Genomic DNA, 24117 nt, shown 5'->3' with positions numbered 1-24117 from the left:
ACACCCAGGTCTCGTTGCATCTCCCCTTTTCCTAATCGGCCACCGTTCAGATAATAATCTGTTTTCCTGTTCTTGCAACCAAAGTGAATAACTTCACATTTATCCACATTAAATTGCATCTGCCATGAATTTGCCCACTCACCTAACCTATCCAAGTCACCCTGCATCCTCTTAGCATCCTCCTCACAGCTAACACCGCCGCCCAGCTTCGTGTCATCTGCAAACTTGGAGATGCTGCATTTAATTCCCTCGTCTAAATCATTAATATATATTGTAAACAACTGGGGTCCCAGCACTGAGCCTTGCCAACCAATTCTCTATCCACATCAATACCATACCCCCAATACCGTGTGCTTTAAGTTTGCACACTAATCTCCTGTGTGGGACCTTGTCAAAAGCCTTTTGAAAATCTAAATATACCACATCCACTGGCTCTCCCCTATCCACTCTACTAGTTACATCTTCAAAAAATTCTATAAGATTTGTCAGACATGATTTTCCTTTCACAAATCCATGCTGACTTTGTCCGATGATTTCACTTCTTTCCAAATGTGCTGTTATCACATCTTTGATAACCGACTCTAGCATTTTCCCCACCACCGATGTCAGACTAACCGGTCTATAATTCCCCGGTTTCTCTCTCCCTCCTTTTTTAAAAAGTGGGGTTACATTAGCCTTAAAAAGTGGGGTTACATTAGCCATATGTGTCCATCTTGGTCTGTGGAGATGTATGATATTGATAAATTAATACTCTAACTTCCTGAACTACCACACCTTCTTGTTATGCTCCCAGGTAGTGTATGTAAAATTCAAAAGTAAACATATGATTGTTTGTAACCAATTTATGCTGATAATCCATATCCACCTTCTGATGAGGACTGATAATTGGAGAAGTCAGTATTCAACCAACTAAAAAAAATTGCAAGTGATACCAAAAATGTCTGATCATACCAAGTGCAAGAAACGTTACTGGCCGCCTGGCTCTAATGATCAGGGTATGCTCCACAACCAGCCTCTCCTCTAGTCAGGATGTACAGTACAACATGACTTCAATTCTGGCTTCAGCCTTGCAACATATGTCCACAAAATACCAGAATAAATCCAAGCCAATCAATTAATGCTCTATCGGAAGCAGAGATGTTAGCTTATAATAACTTGCCTGTGCAAGTTAGACCAATTTCTGTTCTGTAGTTCCTATGAGATCCCAAGTAATTCCATGTAAATGGTATAAAATAGATTTATACGCACAATGTAACTTTGCTCTATGCATAAACTGAAAATGAAAACAATTTTCAATAATTATTTTCAACAGCAGAATTAACACAAACTTACGAGGGGTATAGATAGAGTGTAATACAAGCAGGGTACTTTCACTGAGGTTAGGTGAGACTAGAACTAGAGGTCATAGGTTAAGGTGAAATAATAAAGGGGAAACTGAGGGGATTATCAGATGGATCACTAAGAGGGTGGTGCGATTGCGGAACAACCTGCCAGCTGATGTGAGGGATGTGGGTTCAATTGTAACATTTAAGGGAAGTTTGGTAAAGACATGGATGGAAGAGGTATGGGAGATTATGGTTCAGGTGAGGGCCAATAGGATGAGCCAGAATAACAGTTTGGTACGGACTAAATGAGTCGTTGAGCTTGTTCCTATGCTGTTGTGTGCTATGATTCTAAATCTATGTTCTGAGATGGAAATAGAGTCAAAGAAAACAAAAAAGGGAAGAGAGGTGTCGGAGATGGATCAATTGAGGGTGGGTGGAAATTGGTAAAGAAGTCGATGAAATGATAAGCTCTACATGGGTGACAATGTAACAATTTGCCCATTTTCGGAACTTAATCAAGTTTTGTTTCAGCCAGTCTTTTTTTTCTCTTCTCCAACTTCTGCCGTCAACTAATGTTGACCATTATGTGTTAACTTATCCCTGTTACCTTTGTGCATCTTTTCATATATTGCAGAGAAGCAGCTGAACAAATAACATATGTCCAAATGGTCTTTCTGATAACATGCATTCTGTTGTTTCAGTTGTGCTATGAGTTATTTAATCAGTTACTGTTTTGTGATTCTATTGCTCAGAGTGTTATTGGATACAATACTAAAATGCTATATTGGTGTGTATCACTAAGATGAGAAAGGTAACTATTTTTCAGGCTGTTTGAAGTATAACTTACACAGATGTTTTAAAGTAGGGTGACTATGCAATACCCAAAGTCCATAATCACATTTATTTATATTAACCTTGTAGATGTTAAACATTGCTTATTTGTATTTATAAGACAAGGTGAGATATTGGAAATCTAATTGTGAAAAATTGAAACATTCAACAAAGAGAAACAATGTCATTGTTTCAGATCAGTGACCAAGACACTGAAAGCAGAGTCCTATAAACTGAGATTTTCAATTTTGTGTCTTACTAGAGCTCTATTACACTGGCTTGTTGATGGGAACTGTACAAAAATCAAAATAATGGCTAAAAAAATTACATTGACAGATTTATGCCCAGGTGGCAATTTGAAAATATGACCCTAATATATAATTTATCTCTAATGGATCCATATTACTTCACTGGTAGTTCCACTGACACACTAGCTTTAATATAATCCAATATAGTCGAGCAATCCAAGACTGCAAGAATCATTGTGGTTAAAAATCATTATTTCAAGATACTAAATCATCCATTAAACTTACCCAGCAGTTTACCAATTACTGTTTCCCTTTTCATACTTTGTCTACTTTTTCCTAAAAGCATGTGAAGTGAAGCCAACAAATGTACATACCTCTGTGCATGGTATCACTGCCTTAATGGACAGTGTACTTGGCTGCTGAAACACTCTTATGATGATGTAACTTCAGTCTTTCTGGCTGTGTTTTGTACTAGTAATGCAGTTGAATAGCAGCCTTTCCTAACCTCTGATGGGAGTGAACAAATGGTAAAATTGCACGGCTTGTTAAATGTAGCCATAACCAAAGATAGTGAAATATACCTTGCAATTGCATTTTACAATTTTTCTCCCATTCATAGAATATCAAGCAAAGTTTATTGTCATGTGAACAAGTATGGTGAAATATTATAAGTCCAATGGAAAATTTGTTTGCAGCAGTATCACAGGAAACACACAGAATATAAGTTACACATAAATTATGCAAGACAATGAAGAGAGAGAGAAAAAAGATTATGTAAAAATAAGACAGTAGTGCAAAAACAAACACAATCAGAAACAAGATTATGGCAGTGCAAAAAATGATTCATAGTATTCCATTGCAAAGATTGCATTAGGGCTTTCCAGGCTGGGTTCAAGATTCTATAGAGTTTAGAGCACAGATAGAAGCCTTTCAGCACATCTAATCTATGCAGGCATTTATACACCTCTTAAAACTTAAAAGATTCCTTAACCAACTACACTGATGCAATCTTCTATTTCCTCCTGTCACATATCTAGCTTCTCCCTAAATGCATCTACTCAAAGCCCCCAAACACTTACCAAGTTAATATGTTTCATGCACATAACCTACTGTTCTGAATTTCTGAATACCCTATTTGACTTCTTGGTGATAGGCCCTAACTTTACCTTTCCCCTAAGGGTGTAAACTTGCATGTTTAAATCCAGTCTTGTAAATATTTTTGCACCATTTCATTGTTGTATAATCCTTTATTATATATTAGTATGGAATTGCACACAATCCTCACCACCTTAATTTCTTTTCCTGTTTCAACTGATTTTATTTCCTTATGAAACCACTTTTTACTGGGCATCTCTGGAAATGTGGCTCGATAGCCCCTTGCTGACAGCTACTGGACTCCACAGCGAAAAACCCACCTTTCTCAGGCTTCATACGGCTAGCATGCATACAGCTAAGGTCCCGCCAAACCCGTGAGGTTGGGATGTCTAGCACTCCCCCAAACCTGGTTTGTGTGAACGCTGTGTGATTTACTGCTCCCCTGCAGTCGCCTGTTGGCAAGAAATAACAGATCATACACTGCATACAGTTATAAAGAAAATATGTTTATGAACGTTAACTGAACCAAAGAGTTATTAAAGAAAAGAAAAAAAACAAAAAGAGCCCATTATAATTAAATAGTCAAATATGCACTTAAGTTGGAGCTCATCTTGAACTTGTTCGTAACTCATGAGCTTGACCCTCGGTCTGCATGAAAGCACACGTCACCTTCTGAATGTCGCTCAAAATCCATCTCAAACAAATGGGCTCTCCAATGGGTATGTTGGTCCTCCTTCTTCTGCACAAAGTACCTTATGCCGCAGGGACGGCATCCTCAGCCATCTTCTCTCCTGTTTTCTCCCAGTTCCTGCCAAAAAAAAAGACCTCGACCCATACCAGTGTCCCTCACAAAAACTCTAGCACCTTCCCCCAATTCCACCATCCTGATTGGCTGACAGCACATTCCCAAGTTAAACAACAAAGCCCTTACCTCAGCTCAAATAAGCTGAAAGCAGACTTTACTGCTCTTACAGAGATGCTAAAATGAAATACCGACAGCATAGCAGTAAAAATCTACACTTAGAGATAATTTCTAGTGCTTATTAACTGACATCATAGATCTGTAGATTTGTATTCTTAAGATCCCTGTTGTTTCTTTGTCTCAATGAGATTCCTATTTTCCAATTTATGACCTTATTTGTGGCACACTTAATTAAAATTAAATTACCAACAATAAGACTGATCTACAAGTTTATTAGTGTCTTCATGTAGTGTTTTTGAAATTGTCTTTATCCCATCCACTCCGAAGTCATCCACAAATTCAAAAGTCTAAATCAATGGTCAGATTTTGCTGCACAGGCCCACTTATAACCACTTTTGATCACCCTGTATCTGACTTTACCAGGTCTAGAGGCAAGGGCCCATATTTTTGGACTCCAGTAAGATGAGCTGAGCAGAGCAGTGGCTGGACCTCCAGTGCCACAGTGAAACCCGCCAAGCCGTGAAACACCCTTGAATGCTTTGACAAGCAACAAAGCTCTGCCTGGCTGTTAATGCTGTGAGGACTTCTGAATATTTGTCTGTTTTACAGAGATAGTTGAAAGTTTCTAAAAATAAAGTCAATAATTTTTAAAGTAAATAATTAAATACATTAAAGTGACTCAAAATATTTTGAATAACTGGAACGCTATCAACATAAACTCAGAAGTGACTCCTGGTCTTTGTTTTATTTATCTGCAAAGGCTGACAGTTCCATTTGGAACTGATGGCATTCAGCAGTAAAGTGAGGCCCATTCATATGGATAGTGATAAATATTAGATCCTGCAGTGATTCTTTTGGGAATCTGTTTTCTATCTGAATAGTTATTCTACTTCAAAAAAACAGATAATGTTGAAAGAGCCGAGCAGACCTAGCAGCACTGGTAAGAAGAAGAAGAAGGAGTTGCTATTTGCATCAATTACACTGTATGTTCTGATGAATGGTCTCCTATCTGCAATTTTAACCGTTTGTCTCTCCACAGATATTGCTTGACTGCTGACTGTTTTAATTTTTGGTTTGAAGTGATTTTGTATTTTATTTTGTAGAATGAACTCCATTAATATTACTGCTATTGATGTTAAAATGTCTGAACATTGTTCTTCAGGACATTCTTTATCTGTTTTAAATATAATTATAAATTTAATTAGCTTTCAGTCCCCTTTCACATTCAGTCCTTAACACGTTATAGTGGTGCCACTATTCTTCCCTTAATTCTTTTTAAAATGCACAGAGATAATAAATCTGAACATGATTAGTTTGTGTAATATTTATTACTTGTGACGGTTTCATTTTATAGTTGTGACCAGATTTATCCATATCTATAATTTAAAACTGAACATTTTTTATTGGCTAAAATAGGATTCCTGTAGCACAGCCACAAAAAAAATCCTGCACTGTCGGTGAAAAAGTTGATTTTTCACTCTGAATCATGCTCAGCACCATACAAATGCAGAACTCGCAACTGCCATGCTGACCACTGGGAAACTAATCATTTTTTAACTTCATCCTCCAAGGCAGCCACAATGCAGCAGCATACAAGGCTGTCATATGTCACGGTATTATCTAACATAATGCTAACCATTGAAAGAAGATCAGGACACTGAACTCATTTTGCAGACCCTTTAGTTGCTGTCTCTTTCACAAACGTTGCTTGATATGCAGCATGTTTTTATTAAATTAATAAAATAAAATTGTTGTCTTCCCTCTAAAGCTCGAGCTGTTGTGCTGCCCAACCACGTGAAGTCAGAATCAGAATCACTTTATTGCCAGTATGTGAAACATACCAGAATTGATTGTGTTTCAGTGCCAAGCATAAAACACAATAGCAACTGACAATTTACAAGACAATAGTGCAAACAGCCACGAACAATCAACAATTAGGACAAGTGCCAATAATGTTGTGCCGACCATGTGACCTACTCTAGAAACTGCCTAGAATTTCTGTTGTGCATAGCCCTCTATTTTCCTAAGCTCCATGTAACTAAGGCTACATCCACACTAGACCAGATAATTTTGAAAATGCCGGTTTCACGTAAGAATAATAGGCGTCCACACCAAGCATTTCTGAAAATACATACGTCCACATTAAAACGAGTATTTGGGCGAATCTCCTCCTACTGGGCATGCGTAGGACACATTTACAGAAAACAAGCAACATGTTTGGTGTTGAATCTCGCTGTGAAAGTGTGTGTTTATGCAGTTACAGACTAGAAAAACTTAAAAGGAAATTTCCAAACGATGGACAGCTGTGGTCTCTCGTGCAGGAGGACTTAAAACTAAAAAAAATCAAATACTGGAGTGTATGGAGGCAACTGACAGGGAGTTCACGGACAATATGACACGGCTGACAACAAACATTGAGAAACTGACTAACTCTGTTGCATTAATAAAGCACCTTGTTAAATGTATAAAACATGCCTGCATCAGTGTTATCTTGTATTTCCATACAATGTTACATTAGGCTGTTACACATCTATTGTAAGAGAAGTACTTGCATAAATAGGTAAACCACCTTCATACAAGCAGGACAGAAAACACGGCAAAGTGAGTATACTTATTTATTCAGTTAGTTATGGGCCAAAGTATTTGATGAGTACATTTCTAACTCTTCTAGCTTCAATCTAGTTGCCATCTGTTCTGAAATTGTTAGGTTGTGTGGGGGGTGGCATTCAAGAAAACAATGAAATGTGGTGCCACTGCCACCATCTGTTCTGGCACATCATGATAGCGTTTTTAAAAATCTCCGGTTGCCTCGTCCACACTACTCTACCCAATTGGCATTTTCAAATTTACACACTCTGTTTACACACTCTGTTTTAGAAAAGCTCCGTTTTTGGGGGAGGAAAACACCGTTTCAGTATGGACAGAAGGTCAAAACGAAGAGAAAAAGCTTCGGTTACAGATTTATCCAGTCTAGTCTGGACGTACCCTAAGAGGCTCTTAAAAGACCCTATTGTATCTGCCTCCACCACCATCATTGGCAGTGCATTCCACACACCCAACACTCTGTGTGGAAAAATTTACCTCTGACCTTCCCCTTGTACTTACTTCCAACCATCTTAAAATTATGCTCTGGGAAAAAGCTTCTGGCTATCCACACGATCAATGCCCTTTATCATTTTATACACCTCTATCAGGTCACCTCTCATCTTCCATCACTCCAAGTTCACTCAACCTATTTTCATAAGGCACTCTCCAATCCAGGCAACATCCTTGTAAATCTCTGCACTCTTTCTATAGTATCCACATCCTTTCTGTAGTGACTAGAATTGAACACCGAGTGGGGTCTGACCAAAGTCTTATATAGCTGTACCATTACCTCACAGTTCTTGAACTCAGTCCCATGATTGATGAAAGCCAACACACCATATGCTTTTTTTTTAGCAACACTGTCGACCTGTGCATCAGCTTTGAGTGTCCTATGGACCTGAATCCCAAGATCGCTCTGATCCTCCACGCTACCAAGAATCTTACCATTAATATTATATTTTGCCTTCAAATTTTACCTGCCAAAATGAACCACTTCACACTTAACTGGGTTGAACTCCATCTGTCACTTTTCGACCCAGTTCTGCATCCAATTGATGTCCCGCTGTAACCTCTCACAACCCTCCAGACTATCCATATCACCCCAAATCTTTGTATCAGCAAACTTACTAACCTACCCTTCTACTTCTTCATCCAGGTCATTTATAAAAATCACAAAGAGGAGGGGTCCCAGAACTGATCCCTGCGGAACACCACTGGTCACCGACCTCCATGCAGAAGACAGACCATCTACAACCACCCTTTGCCTTCTGCGGGCAAGCCACTTCTGGATCCACAAAGCAAGGTGTCTTTGGATCCCATCCTTCCTTACTTTCTGAAGGAGCCTTGCATGGGGATCCTTAACAATTGCCTTACTGAAATCCAAAGACACTATATCCACTACTCTACTATCTTCACGTGTTTTATTACATCCTCAAAGAATCCAATCAGGCTCGTAAGGCACAACCTGCCCTTGACAAAGCCATGTTGATTATCCCTAATCAGATTATGTTTCTCCAAATGCTCATAAATCCTGCCTCTTGGGATCTTCTCCAACACCTTGCCCTCCACTGAAGTAAGACTCACTGGTCTATAATTTCCTGGGTTATCTCTATTTCCTTTCTTGACCAAGGGAGTTCAATCCTCCGGTCCTTCTCCCATCCCTACTAATGATGCAAAGATCATCACCAAAGGCTCAGCAATCCCCTCTCCCGCTTCCCACAATAGCCTGGGGTATATCTTGTCTGGTCCCATTGACTTATCTATCCTAATGCTTTTCAAAGGCTTCAGCACATCCACTTTCTTAATGAGCATATACTCAGGCCTTTCAGTCCACTGTAAATCATCTCCACAATTGTCAAGGTCTTTTTCCCTGGTGAATACTGAAGCAAAATATTCATTAAGTACTCCACAACCTCCTCCAACCCCATGCATATGGTTCCATTCTCACTCCTGCTTGGTCCTATTCTCACACGGCTCATCCTCTTGCTTTTCGCATACTTGTAGAATGCCTTGGGGTTTTAATTAATCCTGCTTGCCAAGGGCTTCTCATGGCTCCTTCCAGCTCTCCTAATTTCATTCTTCAGCTCCTTCCTGGCAACCTTACAATTTTTTAAAACTCAATCAGTACCTAGTTTCTTGAAGTTTTCATAAGCTTTTTTTCTTAACTAGATTTTCCACGTGCTTTGTTCTTTTATCCTACCGTCCTTTCCCTGCCTCAATGGAAAATACATATGCAGACCGCCATGCAAATGTTATCAATAGAACAAGAAAAACTGGGGAAGACCATTTAATTGATGTTGTGAAGGAACAGTTGGTATTACACTTGAGTGAGTTTTGTTGAGAATCTGGACAGTACAGGAAAAAAGCTTCGGAGATGACATGTATTCCTGGTGGTGATGGATTTGTAGCATCTCCTTGATGGCAGTTTGGTGAATAGGTGACTGCTAGGGTGGGTGGAGACAACCTCTGTTCAACTGACCTGATATAGTCATCTACCGCTTCTCCAGTGAAACACATCCAGAAATGCGCATTCCAATTTCCTAATGATCGCTAAGTGATTACTTTCATGTTTTAATGTGTACAAAACAACAAACTGCACTTAAAAACATGCAAATGGATCCAATTTCTCAACACTTGTGTTGGCAGTGATGGTGTTCTGCTATCATAAATGCAGTAGTTTAGAACTCATCAGTATTAGACCAAATGTTTCTATGTTACTCAATTGAGTGCATAAATCTCATTAAATGAACAACATAGTTTAATTAAAATATGTTAATTGTTTGTTAATAGTGGCAAATGAGAAGTGGCTTCTATTTTGAAATTTAATTCCAACATAGAAACATTGAAAATGCACTTATGAAGTAATTTTTTTTTAATCCACAATAGAGGTTTTCTCTATGTACTTGACAGAATTTGTTGATTTGCTAGACACTCATCAAAATGTAAAATTCAATGTACTTACTGAAACTGAAATAAACTTTCAGTGTCCTTCATCTTTTGACCTGATATTTTTGGGAAACAACTTCTATAGGAACAAATTTCAGCAACAAAAGTGGCCTAGGCTTTCTTTCGGTAGTGTGTATCCCAATTTCCATTAAATATATTATGCTTAATAAGAATACAAATTGGAACACACTGTGGTATCCACAGAATTTATAACTTAGTTAATTAGGATGGAAATAGTCTATGAGCCTGGCAATATATGTAGCTGTCAGTAAAATTAAGACAAAAAATATAATGCAGGTGCTCTAGGTATTTCTTTAGTTAAGCTCTATTTGTCTTCCTAACTTAAAAGTATTTTTCTTCTGTTATATCTTTAAACATCCATTTTTAACCAGCATTTATGGCACCATTTTCAATTTAATCCGTCCAAAGAACGGTCAAAGAACACTGAGGCTGTCTACAAGAAGGGTCAGAGCCGTCTCTATTTCCTGAAGAGATTGAGGTCCTTTAACATCTGCCGGACAATGCTGAGGATGTTCTACGAGGCTGTGGTGGCCAGTGCTATCATGTTTGCTGTTGTGTGCTGGGGCAGTAGGCTGAGGGTAGCAGACACCAACAGAATCAACAAACTCATTCGTAAGGCCAGTGATGTTGTGGGGGTGGAACTGGACTGTCTGACGGTGGTGTCTGAAAAGAGGATGCTGTCCAAGTTGCATGCCATCTTGGACAATGACTCCCATCCACTCCATAATGTACTGGTTAGGCACAGGAGTACATTCAGCCAGAGACTCATTCCACTGAGATGTAACACTGAGCGTCATAGGAGGTCATTTCTACCTGTGGCCATCAAACTTTACAACTCCTCCCTCGGAGTGTCAGACACCCTGAGCCAATAGGCTAGTCCTGGACTTATTTCCACCTGGCATGATTAACTTAATATTATTTAATTAATTATGGTTTTATATTGCTATATTTCTTCACTATTCTCGGTTGGTGCGGCTGTAACGAAACCCAATTTCCTTCGGGATCAATAAAGTATGTCTGTCTGTCAAAATTCATAAAATTGGCTAATATCTAGTGATTACCAGTTAGATCTCTAATCTATAAAATAATTTACCATTAGTAACAAAACTGAGGATTACAAAATGTAAGAAAGCTACATTTGCTGTTGATTACAATTCATGGGGCTGTTGTTGAGGCTTCTGTTTTGATAAACTGGTATCCCAAATGCCATTACTTAGTTCTATGATATACCATGGCTTAATTTGAAGAAAGTCTTTAACTAATTCCCACATGAAAGGTTGTTTTACCAATTTACAAAATAAAAATTGAAAAAGAATAAAATTAGTGTGAATGAAATGATTGATAACCATTGATTACACTGGACAATTTTTTCCAAAAGTGTTGCTTACTCAGAATTATTCTTGTTTATGATGGACCGCTCGAAGCTGAACACAAATATAATTTTAGACTACATAGGAATTTGCAGAAACAAGAAACTGACTTATATTGAATATAATGCATTTAAATGCATAATGGTGCTGACTAAGCTAAAAATGTTTTATCGATGATTTTTGTTAGTACTCAGTGTGTGAGGCTTCTTTCTTGAGAGTCCAACAATAGTCAGCCAAGATTGATGGATTCCAGTTGCACTGATACTGTTTCTCCATGACTACAATGTCCTGGTGAAACTGTTAGCACTGATATTTGAAAGGACTTAATGGTTTTGAATGCTTGAAGCATGTTGTCAACCAGATCCACATAGATTGGTGCTCTATAGTTGCCAAGAAAATTTTCAAAAACATCTTTGAATGCCTTCCATGCAATTTTCTCTGGCCTAATAGAAGTTCTTTGAATTGTCCATTTTTGATGATCTGTTTGATTTGTGGACCAATAAAAATGCCTTTCTTAATCTTGGCATCAGTTGTTCTGACTTGGGTTATGAGTTAAAATAACAAATACAGGTGATTTTTTTTCAAAAAATGGTGCATTATAGGGAAATTTCATGGCAATTTTCATGATCAGCAGCCCAAAATCCATAAGATACAGCCAAAAGTATTCAGTAAGCAAAATCTTTGTTGTCCATTATTACTGTTTATGATCACATAACCTGAATTCCAAAAATACAGTGAAAACAGTAACACTTCATTCCATCTACTTTGCTTTTACTATCTTATTTTGCTGTAATTCATCTGCGTTAGTATTTCTTATATTTTACCAATCCCTAAATCATCACCACGTGAGTGAATGTTGGCCATGGCTGTTGTGTCTTAGCTGTCTAGATATGCAAGCCTGGACATTACAAAATGGAGGCAAGCACCCCCCCCCCCCCAACTTCCTCCATGCATCTGATGAACCCAAAGGAACAGCAGAGACCGATGCAGTTTGGTACCAGCAGCATTGCAGGAGTTGCCAGTCTGTATTAAACTCAAAATAGGACTGCCTTAGAGACTCCAGTTCCAGATTTTTCCCTCAGGGTTTGGTCCCGAAGCCTTTCCCATGAGTGGGTATAGCCGCAAGGCAGCGGAGGTTTGAGATCAGAGTTTTCCTTCTCCTAGCTGAGCTGCCAACCATGGCTGACAAGCCTTATCAGCCCGAAGCAGCTGGTTTTAAGGCGCCAGTAACCCACCTTTGTCCCTTCTCTTGTCAGTGGAAACGGTTCTGCTGGGCTTAGTAGTTAAGTCACACGTGAAGGCCACGAGCTGGATTTGGTTGTCAGAGGCTATATGAGATGCACGCCATAGGAAGCATTTGATAGGTAGTGGGAGCTTTCCCCTATTACCATGCCCAGCTATAACAAAATTAATGAACCACCAGAGGCCCTATTACCCATAGCACACACTCAATAATTTCCAGCACTTTCAGTTTTGAACACGGAACCGAAAAAGTTCAATAACAGGGTTTGGTACATTTTTTGCAGTAACTGAGTTTGATATTTCTGAAAGCAAATTTAGTTTTCATTGCAAATTGACTACTTAGTTCTTTAAATACAATATAAAAAATCTAGTTTTGACCTAGTAAACCAATGATTACAAATATAAATAATATCAAATGTATTCATTATTTATTCTCATATACATCATCAATTTTTAAAGATTTTTCTCTTTGCAACGATTCTGATAAATGAGCTATATTCTTAAAACTTGTGATGCCTTTCAATATTAATGGTGAGGTACAGTCTTGTGAAAGGTGAAACTCTCCATGTAGCCTTCACCTCTGAGCCTGAGAATAATGGAGTATGAGCTTCATCGCATCTATTTCCAACAGAAGGCATTCAGAGGAAGTACTCTGCAGCTATTTCTTTTTGCCTTATACGTGGCTAGTTATATTGTCCCTACTTTTCAGAATGAAATCAATCAATTCAGCACAAAGGATCAAATTGGAAGCACAGATCTTATGTGCAGCTCATTGTGTGGACTGGAAATTTATTGAATTATTATGCCCTTTTCTACAAGTCACACCCATAGTTGAAATAATAAAAGACCTGCTGAATCAGTCAAGATGGGAATACTTATGTTTCCAACAATGTCACTTTATTCCTTAATCTAGATTAGCACAGCTGTGATTCTACATGTACTTTGACCACTCCCTTCTGCTTTATGATAAATGTCTCGTATGTACAGAAATAAAGACATGAAGCAATATTAGAGCTCAGTATCTGACTTGCTTCATTATGATGCCCTTAGGTTCATAATTTGTTTAGCAACAAACCTTGGTTTCTCATTCTAAATGTGATTTCAACTTGTTGACCTCAGTGTAAAATTACATTGTCAGCGTACTTAACAGAAAATATATATTTTAAATGTAACACGTACAACACGCTGGAGGAACTCAGCAGGTCGGGCAGCATCCGTGGAAATGGACAGTCAATGTTTCGGGCCAAGACCCTTCATCAGGGCTAAAGAGGGAGGAGGCAGGGGCCCTATAAAGAAAGTGGGGGGAGGGTGGAAAGGAGAAGGCTAGTAGGTGCCAGGTGAAAAACCAGTAAGGGGAAAGATCAAGGGGTGGGGGAGGGGATAGGCAGGAAAGGTGAAGAAGGAATGTAAGGGGAAAGCACTATGGGTAGTAGAAGAAGGTGGAATCATGAGGGAGGTGATAGGCAGCTGAGTTCCTCCAGCATGTTGTACGTGTTGCTTTGACCCCAGCATCTGCAGTGTATTTTGAATTTATATTTTAAATGTGTAGTACTGTATTTTCACTTAATTTTGTTTTGCGCAGCTACAGCAAGCACCTGGTGGTCCAGTCATTGAAACCAGCAATCTTAGCACAGAGCCGTGTGTCCATATCCCTTTCACTATATCTCTTACCAGGTAAGTATGTGCACTGAATTATCTTAAATTACTATAGGCAATTATTAGAAATTTAAAGACAATAAATAGAAACTCTTGTAAGCAGAGCTAAGTAGCCACATCAAAAGTTCTATTTGGGCAACAAAAAATTAGAATGTTCAACTGGTACGTCCTAGATAAATTTAATTTAAGGAAACCCATTCCAGATCCTTGTGAACTTAAATTTCATTGATCACATGGCCTCTTTAAAAACATACAGGAAAACAAAATCAGGGGACATCACTGGGGAAAAAGGCAGTGACCTGATATAAGATCCACACGCCATACTTCATGGCAGAAAACCCACTTAAAGGAGGATCACTGGGGTCTACCTTCTCCCTATTTGTGATATTTACTGATTGGTGAGGCCCCCAACCCCCCCATTGCATTACCTTTTTGACCCACTACTGTCAGGAAGGAGATACAGGAGCATCGGCACTAGGACTGCCAGACCCTGGCTGTGAGACTGTCCCACAACTGAAGTCTCATCAGCAGGACAGCGAGCTGTTTACTGTTTAACTATGCTGCACACTACATGCATTTGTAATTTTATTAACTTATTTGTGGTAATATTTTGTTTTATGTGCAATCTTCTATACTGTGGTGTGCTGGAGCAATGGCATCAACATGGCATCAGCAGGCTCAATAAACTGATTAGAAAGGCTGGCTCTGTTATAGGAGTCAAACTGGACATACTAGAGGTTGTGGTAGAACAAAGGATCCTACTGAAAATCTTAGCAATTATGTACACTGTTCCTCACCCTCTGCATGCCACCTTAGCTGAACAGCGGAGCACTTTTAGTAATAGACTAAGACAACTGTGCTGCTCCAAAGAGCACTATATGAGGTCATTCTTACCCTTGGCTCTATAATGAGCCAGCCTATAGCTGGGAAGTGATGACACTCTCCTGTTAGACTGTTTGAGATAACTTATCTTTTTAATTCTTTCTTCTCTTCTAATATTTGTATATCTGTGCACTTGTAATGCTACTGTGACACTGCAATTTCCTTTGGGATCAGTAAAGTATCTACCTATGTGTCTGTGTGTGATATGGACCCATTTAACTAATGACAAAGAAGAACTCAAGTCTCCAACTAAAGCTATTTCAAGTGTTAATGTTCATCACTGGTCATGGACCTTGAATGATGTTGAGACGTGTTGCATGCAATTAAACATCTCTGCAGATGCCCCAGTCTTCACTGTATGCACCTCATATGTACAGAGGACCTGGTGCAAATCTGAGACACAATTAAGTGCAAATGACCTGATCTTATTTAACAAAAATGTTTCAGAGTAAATTTATGTATGTGCTGCACAGAAATGTTGAGTTATATGAAGTAATTTCTACCCAATTCTCGGTAAACTTTGCAAATTCTCTTGGTACCATTTTGCACATCTGTGCACACTTCAGACTAACCTCTGTTGTTAACAGATCCTTAGTGAGAAAATAGAAGCATTTCCCCATGTATCTATAAGCCAAGGAACATAAAACCAGCCATGGTCCTCAGTCCTAATCTAATAATAAAAGAACTAGAAGAAGAATAATTTACCCCTCAAAGCTGCTGTACAATTCAATAAAAACGTGGTTGGGAAATTCCGGTAAGATGGCGATTGTTTAGCTGCTCTGAACTTTTGTTCCGTTACTGTCGCTACCTTTGCACTAAATGTCTCCATTTTTTAAACCTTAGTTAGGAATTATTTCGGTATCTCTTACTTGCCTGTGAATATATCTAACTTCATATATATCTATATATAACTCTAGCAAGAGTTCTAAATCCGGGAGAAAAGAAGCTATGACCCCATTGGACGAGACTCTGGTTGTGCTTGGAAAGCTCCGAGACGAAATCTTAAAGGAATTTAAAACCGCTTTCAAACAGTTAGAAGACAAACTGGATCGGATCAACGATAAAGTGGACAAACATGCTGAACACTTAACTCGCATCGATTCGACTTCTGAAGATTTAGAAAGTCGTGTTTGATACTTGGAGACTCTCTGTTCCAGCTTAGAGGAAAAATCTAACAAACTTCTTTCCAAAATGGTGGATCTCGAAAATCGCAGCAGACGCTGTAACATCAGAATTCTGGGATTACCAGAGGCGACTGAAAAGGGATCAACCGTGAAGTTTTTCGCCGAGTTTCTCTGTGAGTTATTCGGGAAAGATTTGCTTCCGAAGCCGCCCGAGCTCGAACGGGCACACAGAGTTTATGTTCCCCCGGGAATTCTGGGCTCCCGTCCGCGACCAGTAGTCTTGTGTTTCCATCAATACCAGGTAAAACACAGTCTGATCGTAGAGGTGCATCGCAGGGGGTCGCTTCCTTTCAAGGATACAACCATTCGCTTTGTGGAAGATTTCGCACCCCAGACCTTAAAGATGCACGCTGAGTTTAAAGGCGCAATGAAAGTGCTTTTTGATCGTGGTTTCAAACCTTCCCTTCGTAACCCTGCTGATCTGCGAATCAAGCTTAATACTGGGAAATACAAGTGGTTCAAATCAGCAAAGGAAGCTGAAGCGTTTGTGGCAAGTCTTCCGGCTATCCAGTCATCTTCGGAATCTGATCGGACCTCCTAAAATGGTGGATAAGTACTCCTCGTAGTAAAATTACTTTCTCTGGACTCGGAATTCACTTGAATCACTCAGACATTATTCATTGAAACTTTAAGGGCTGTTGACAATCTCTCCCGGGATTTGGTGTGTGTGTAATCTATTTTTATTCTTGTATAACTTTACCTACAGAGTTCTACAACTAATTCTAACTTGTTTTGGAGGTTCGAAGTCTTTAGTGAAGGCCTCCCTGTTTGTCGGTTCACAGTTCAACTGCTGATTTATTTTTCCTTTGTTTTAAAATTTATTTATTTTATCTTTTTCTTTTCTTCACCCCTTTTTTCTAATCTCTGAATTTTTTTCTCCCTTCTCTGTAAATGGTTGATAAATACTCGTCTTGAATTTATAATTTTCCCCTTCCTCTTCTTTTTTCTTTTTCCTTCTTACCTTTTTTTCCCTTTCTCTTACTTTATTCTTCTATAATTTTTCGCGGGTAGGTTAGTTTTGGTTTTCTTCCGATTTTCTCTGTATTAAGTTGTATATTTCTGCAGAAGGTGTTCCAATCTGTAGTTATGTTTTCTAGTGCATAAACTAGTTATTATTTGCTATAGTATTTATACGGAACTGTTGTTAATGACACAGATCTGGAAGTTGTATTTGGGTTAATTTTTTTGGTAGAGCTAGCTACTTGTTTTGGTAGCCGTCTAGTTTTGGGTTGTGCGGGTGGGGTGAGTTTTCCAGTTCCAACATCTCTTTATTGCTTAGGACATGTTTATATTTTGACCTTACGAATCTATGTTTACATCTCTGCTTCCAGACTGCTATTGTACTGCTTGACTTTTTATATGCCTGCTGCCTTTTATGCATTAGTAATTGATAATGGCTAGTGCACTTAAATTCGTGAGCTGGAATGTAAAGGGACTGAACCACCCTGTTAAAAGGAGGAAGGTATTCTCACATATTAAACAACTCAAAGCTGACATTGCTTTCCTCCAAGAAACTCATATTCGTTGTTTTGATAACTCCCGGCTTCTGTCAAAGTGGGCGGGTCAGCAGTTTCATTCATCCTTTGCCGCTAAAGCTAGGGGAGTTTCCATTCTTATTAACTCAAATATTCCTTTTGAACTCCATAATAAAATATCTGATACAAATGGCCATTTTATTATTGTTTCTGGTAAACTGTATAACACTAAAGTTGCACTAGCAAGTCTGTATGCCCCCAACTTTGATGATGTTAACTTTTTTGAACGGTTTTTTTCCTCACTACCAGACTTAAACTCATACTCTCTTATATTGGGTGGTGACTTCAACTGTTGGTTGGATCCTAAACTGGACCGATTGTCCTCTGTTACCAGATCACCTACTAAATCTGCCTTAGCTATTCAATTGTTTCTCTCTAATTTTGGTATCTCTGATATATGGCGTTTCCTCCATCCTACGGAGAGAGATTATTCTTTTTTCTCACATGTTCACCATACCTTCACTAGAATTGACTATTTCTTACTCGATAACCAACTTATTCCATTTGCCCACTCTTGTGACTATCAGAGTATACTGATCTCTGACCATGCCCCAATTACCCTCTCTCTGAACTTTCCTGGTCTCCCTCAGAGGAACAAACACTGGCGGTTCGATTCAACTTTATTATCGGATGATGATTTCGTAAAATTTATTAAGGACCAGATAACCTTTTATTTTAACACTAATACATCACCTGAAATGCCATCCCAGATTGTCTGGGATGCCATGAAAGCATATCTGAGGGGTCAAATAATCTCTTACACAGCAAATCTCAATAGAAGATCCCGTGCAGATCGAGCAGACCTCATTAACCAGATTAAAGATTTGGATCAAATATATGCCCAAACTAAGAACCCTGATTTATACAAGAAGCGCGTTGAACTCCAAACTAAATTTAACCTTCTGTCCACTTAACCTGTCGAACGCCAACTTCTCGAAAGCAAGAGCCGCTTTTACATTCATGGGGATAAGTCTGATAAATTCCTAGCCAATCAGCTGAGGCGTTCCAAAGCCAAACAACATATTACAAAGATCCGGAAAGAGAACGGAGACTTTACATCGGATCATTTAGAAATTAATGACGCATTTAAAAACTTTTATTCTCGGCTTTATTCCTCTGAATCCCGAATGACAATATCTCTGTGGATCAATTTTTACAGAATCTGAATATCCCCTCACTTTCATCTGATTTCAAAGCCAAACTCAATGCGCCTATATCACCAGAAGAAATATCTTTTGCAATTTCTGCACTGTCCTCAGGGAAATCTCCTGGACCTGATGGGTTCCCTGTGGAATTTTATAAATCATTCTCCTCACTTCTTTCTCCTCAGTTACTTTCAGTATTATCTGACTCGTTTAATTACGGCAAATTGCCACCCTCTTTCAATGAGGCACCTATTATTCTTCTTTTAAAAAAGGGCATAGACCCAACAGAGTGTTCCTCGTACAGGCCGATCTCTCTGCTCAATGTTGATGTAAAGATCTTAGCTAAAGTGTTGGCTCATAGATTAGAAACCGTTATTCCCTCCATTATCTCTGATGACCAAACAGGCTTTATTAAAAACCGTCTCCCTTTTTTTAACATTCGGCGTCTATTTAATATTTTATACTCAGTTCCAACTGGGACTCCTGAATGTGTTATCTCCCTTGATGCGGAGAAAGCATTTGACCGTATAGAGTGGAACTACCTTTTTGCAGTCTTAGAAAAATTTGACCTCGGATCCAATTGCTGTACCTGTGTCCTACTGCTTCTGTTCTAACTAATTTTCAGAAATCCCAAGTATTTAATCTCAAACGTGGCACCCGTCAGAGATGCCCCTTAAGTCCGTTTCTCTTTGATTTGGCTATAGAACCTCTGGTGATAGCATTTCGAAATTGTCCTGAATTGACCGGGATTTGGAGAGGGGGTGTTGAGCATAAAGTTTCTCTCTATGCTGATGACTTATTACTCTTTCTCTCAAATCCGTCTACATCCTTACCTCTAATGTTTTCACTTCTTGACCAGTTTAGCCAGATCTCTGGCTATAAACTCAACTTACATAAGAGTGAACTTTTCCCAATTAATAAAGAAGCACAAGAACTAATATTTCGTGATCTCCCTTTTAAAGTAGTCCATAATCAATTTACTTATCTTGGAATTACAGTCACAAGGAAGTTTAAAGATCTCTTTCGTGAAAACTTTGTCAATCTTTCATATGCTATAAAACAGAGTCTGGTACAATGGTCACCTCTATCTATGTCCTTGGTAGGTCGTATTAATGTTGTTAAAATGTATGTTCTCCCCAAAATTTTATACTTATTTCAATCTATCCCAATTTTTATTCCTAAATCTTTTTTTGATTCCTTAGACTCTATTATTTTGTCATATCTGTGGCAGAATAAGCGCTCTAGAATTAATAAAATCCACCTCCAAAAATCTAAAAAAGAGGGTGGCATGGCTTTACCTAACTTTCGCTTATATTACTGGGCAGCTAATATACGTTGTGCTGCCTTCTGGTCTTTCTTCCACGGCCAACCCGAGTGCCCTAACTGGGTGGCAATGGAGTTGAGCTCCACTAAAGAATTATCTATATCTGCACTTCTTGGCTTTGCACTCCCTAGCAGTCTGCCCAGATCAATAGCTAATCCTCTGGTTAGACACACTTTGCGTATATGGGCTCAGTTCAGGAAATGCTATGGTTTCCAGGGGTTTTCCGTTTCTAGCCCTGTCGCACATAATCACCTTTTTTTACCTACTACGTACGATTCAGCATTCCATGTTTGGTACAGGAAGGGCATTAGACATTTTGAAGATCTCTTCATTGATAATCGCTTCGCTTCTTTTCAGCAGCTCTCTGTTAAGTTCAACCTGCCCAACGCTCACTTTTTCAGATATCTCCAAATCCGACACTTTACTGCTCCTTTAATTCCTAACTTTCCTGAAATGCCTGCGAAAAATGCTATGGACCTATTTCTTTCCATTAATCCACTAGGTAAAGGTTTAATTTCAATTATCCAAGATAAACTAGCAGCCTTACGACGGGCCCCTGTGGATAAAATTAAAATGGCCTGGGAGCAGGATTTAAATATCTCCTTATCCGAGGAGAGCTGGGACTCAGTTCTCAAATCGGTTAACTCAACCTCCCTTTGTGCTCGCCATTGCCTCTTACAGTTTAAGATTGTTCATAGAGCCCATATGTCTAAATCTAAACTATCTCGATTCTACCCTGGCATTAGTCCGCTCTGTGATAAATGCAAGAGGGGCGTGGCCTCTCTCATCCATATGTACTGGTTCTGTCCTAGCTTGGAGAAATTTTGGAAAGATGTCTTCACTACATTATCAGGTATTCTGAATCAGCACCTAGAACCTAACCCCTTAATTGCTCTGTTCGGTTTTTGGGGCGAGACAGATTTATGTCTGGGTCCGACCAAATGCCGAATACTATCATTTGCCTCTCTCCTGGCGAGACGCTTGATCCTCCTTAGATGGAGAGATGTTGCCCCGCCCACTCATGCGCAATGGCTTAACGACATTATGGCCTGCTTGGACCTCGAAAAAATTCATTATTCAGTTCTTAATTCGGATCTAAAGTTCCATAAGGTCTGGGGACCTTTTATCGAGTACTTTCATAACCTTCCTCTTGACTAGGGTTTTTTTTTTTCTTTTTTTCTTCTTCTTTTCAGTCCCTTGCTTTCAGCTCCCTTTTTTTTCTGGTAGCAGGCATTATTATCCTCTGTTGCTAAGTGTATTCACAGTCTGGGAGTTTGACTGTCCGGACTTATACTCTTTATACTGTGTGGTGGTTGGTCTGGAGTTGTTGTTGTTTTTTTCTTGTGTTGTGGGGCTTGGGGAGGACACTAAGCTCACTTGTCTTTAATTTAGGTGCTTTTTTTGTTAAATTCTCTTCCTCTGTAGCATATTGTTATTGTATGCTTAATCTTGCACTGTATTAATGCTCCTCATTGGGATTTGGGGTTTTTAATTTTGTAAAAAGTTTTGAAAAACTAATTTAAAATTTTTTTTAAAAAAACGTGGTTGGACCAATCTTGGCCATACCTACACCTTCGTAGCCCTTGATTCTTTGGAGTTTAAATGACTGTCAGTCTCTCCTTGAACAGATCTCTGGGCAGAGGATTTCAAAGATTCATACCCTCTGAGAAGAAATTCCTTCTCATTTCTGGTTAAACGGCCAACCCTTTATTCTGACACTCTACCCCTCCCCCCCCACACACTGTTATGGAGAAATCCTCTCAGCATCCACCTTATCAACAACCCACAAAATCTTATATATTTCAATATCACTTCTCATTCTTCTAAATTCCAATCTACATAGGCCCATATATCCCAATCTTGCTTTGTACATCAATCCCTTTATCCCAGCAATCAATTTAATGAACTGTCCATAAATTGCCTCCAGTGCAAATACTTTATTTCCTTAAACATGGTCAAAACTAAATCTATATGCATTACTCCAGCTGTGATCTCCCTGTAAAGTTGCAACAAAATTACCCCACTTGTGTATTGTCTTAATACAGTACACTTAAGTCTTTTTAATTAGGGCTGTACCTGCACGCTAAGTTTTTTTTTTGTTTTTTATTTATTGGGATTCTTAGATCCTTTGCACCAGAAATTTTGTAATTCTGGGATCAGTTGTAAATCTTTATCCAGAAGTTGAAAATGCACAAGTGAATGTTGCAGAGTCTGTGGTGCTTCCATTATTGAAAAGCCCACTTGCGTTCTCTATCCAAGCCAGCATTGCAATTGGTAGTTATGATTAAAAACACTAGAGATTCTGCAGATGCTGGAAATCCAGAGTTCTGATGAATGGTCTTGGCCCAAAACTTTGAATGTTTATTCCCTTCCATAGATGCTACCTGACCTGCTGAGTTCCTCAAGCATTTTGGTAGTGATGATTTACTGGTATCTTCCCAGTAGGAATCATTAGCCTAGAAACTAAATTAGGTACTACATAAATTGAATCATTGCATTGTCACAACAGTTATGTCATCAGTATGCAACAGACATTGGCTTAGTGCTTCAAGGTTAGGGAATGGATATGCATATTCAAGGTTTCAAAGGTACATTTAAAGACAGAGAAATGTATACAATACACATCCTGAAATTCTTTTTCTTCGCAATCATTCACAAAAACAGAGTGCCCCAAAGAATGAATGATGGTTAAATGTTGGAACCCCAAAGCCCCCCCCCCCCAGCTCCTCCCACGTGTAAGCAGCAGCAAAGCAAAGATCCCCCTCCCCACCAGCAAAAAATGCATCAGTGCCTCCCACCAAGCACTCAAGCGTGCAGCAAGATATCAATAAAGACACTGACTTGCAGTCCCCAAAGATTACTCGTTCACCTGGTAATTTGCCATACCACAGGCTCTCTCTTCGTAAAAAGGGAAAAAGAGGTGTCTCCATTTCACAGCAAGAGGTTTCGCTGTTTTATGATGTTAGAAGTCTGTTGCGTTGCTTTTTTCCGAGCTCTGTGCCCAAAGAACACGGGTCCCTGGGCACACAGCCAGCAGCCACCTTGATGCTTTTGATCTTCCGTCTCCCACGACATACTAATTTCCTGCAGAGGCACCAACCTCGAGCCCACCCGCCTCCAGAGCCACGAAATCCCGAAACTCCGAAGGCGTACTAATCTTCTAGGCCATGTCCTTGGTATATCAAATAACGGCCAGTTGTGAGACCCCGAGCGCAGGTCCCATTCCAGCAAAGAACCGAAGTTGGCGTGTAACTCCAGGTCAGGGTCTTCAAAAGAACCCTGAAAGGAAAAAAATAGAGATATTAAAGATAGAAATAGAGCTATTTCCAAAGATGCAAGCAAAGGAGTCACCGTTAGGAGCAAAATTACATGGACCTCAAACGAAAAGGCAGATCTTAGCTAGAAGAAATAGGACTCCTCATTTGTAAATTAAATGAGCAATCTTCACCCAAAATGCTCTGGGCATATCTGCTTTGAAGAAAACTGCACTCATGTGCAAATATCTCGACCTGTTGAATGTTCCAGTAAGGGATTCTGTCCTGGGGCTGGCAGGCAAATAGGGTTAAGAAAACCTGACCATACCAATTGTTCCCTTGGTATTAACTGTATATGTAATCCATTACTTTTAAGAGTTCCCACCATAGTGGTAAATTTTTGCTAGAAAAGTTTGTACTTCTCATCTAACTCTTAAGGTTGTACATAGTTACAATGGTTAATTGTGCCGAAGATTTTTGTAAGTGATGCTTGAAAGAAAATCTTTCTCCTCCTCTTCCCCTTCCAACCAGGAAACTAGCTTAAGTTGTCT

General features: G+C 39.1%; 1 protein-coding gene across 1 annotated transcript in view; it reads left to right on the top strand.

The window, feature by feature from the left end:
- The window catches only part of tesmin (testis expressed metallothionein like protein), a 160107-nt gene that overhangs the window by 100512 nt on the left and 35478 nt on the right, over positions 1-24117 (top strand). The window contains exon 7 of the mRNA XM_073049356.1: positions 14169-14260. Coding sequence (XP_072905457.1) covers positions 14169-14260 — 92 coding nt within the window. The remainder of the gene's footprint in view (positions 1-14168; positions 14261-24117) is intronic.

Source organism: Hemitrygon akajei, chromosome 6 (assembly GCF_048418815.1).
Source record: "Hemitrygon akajei chromosome 6, sHemAka1.3, whole genome shotgun sequence".
In the NCBI taxonomy this organism is placed as follows: Eukaryota; Metazoa; Chordata; class Chondrichthyes; order Myliobatiformes; family Dasyatidae; genus Hemitrygon; species Hemitrygon akajei.
Note: the sequence above shows the minus strand (reverse complement) of the source record. Positions and strands in the feature narration are given on the sequence as shown.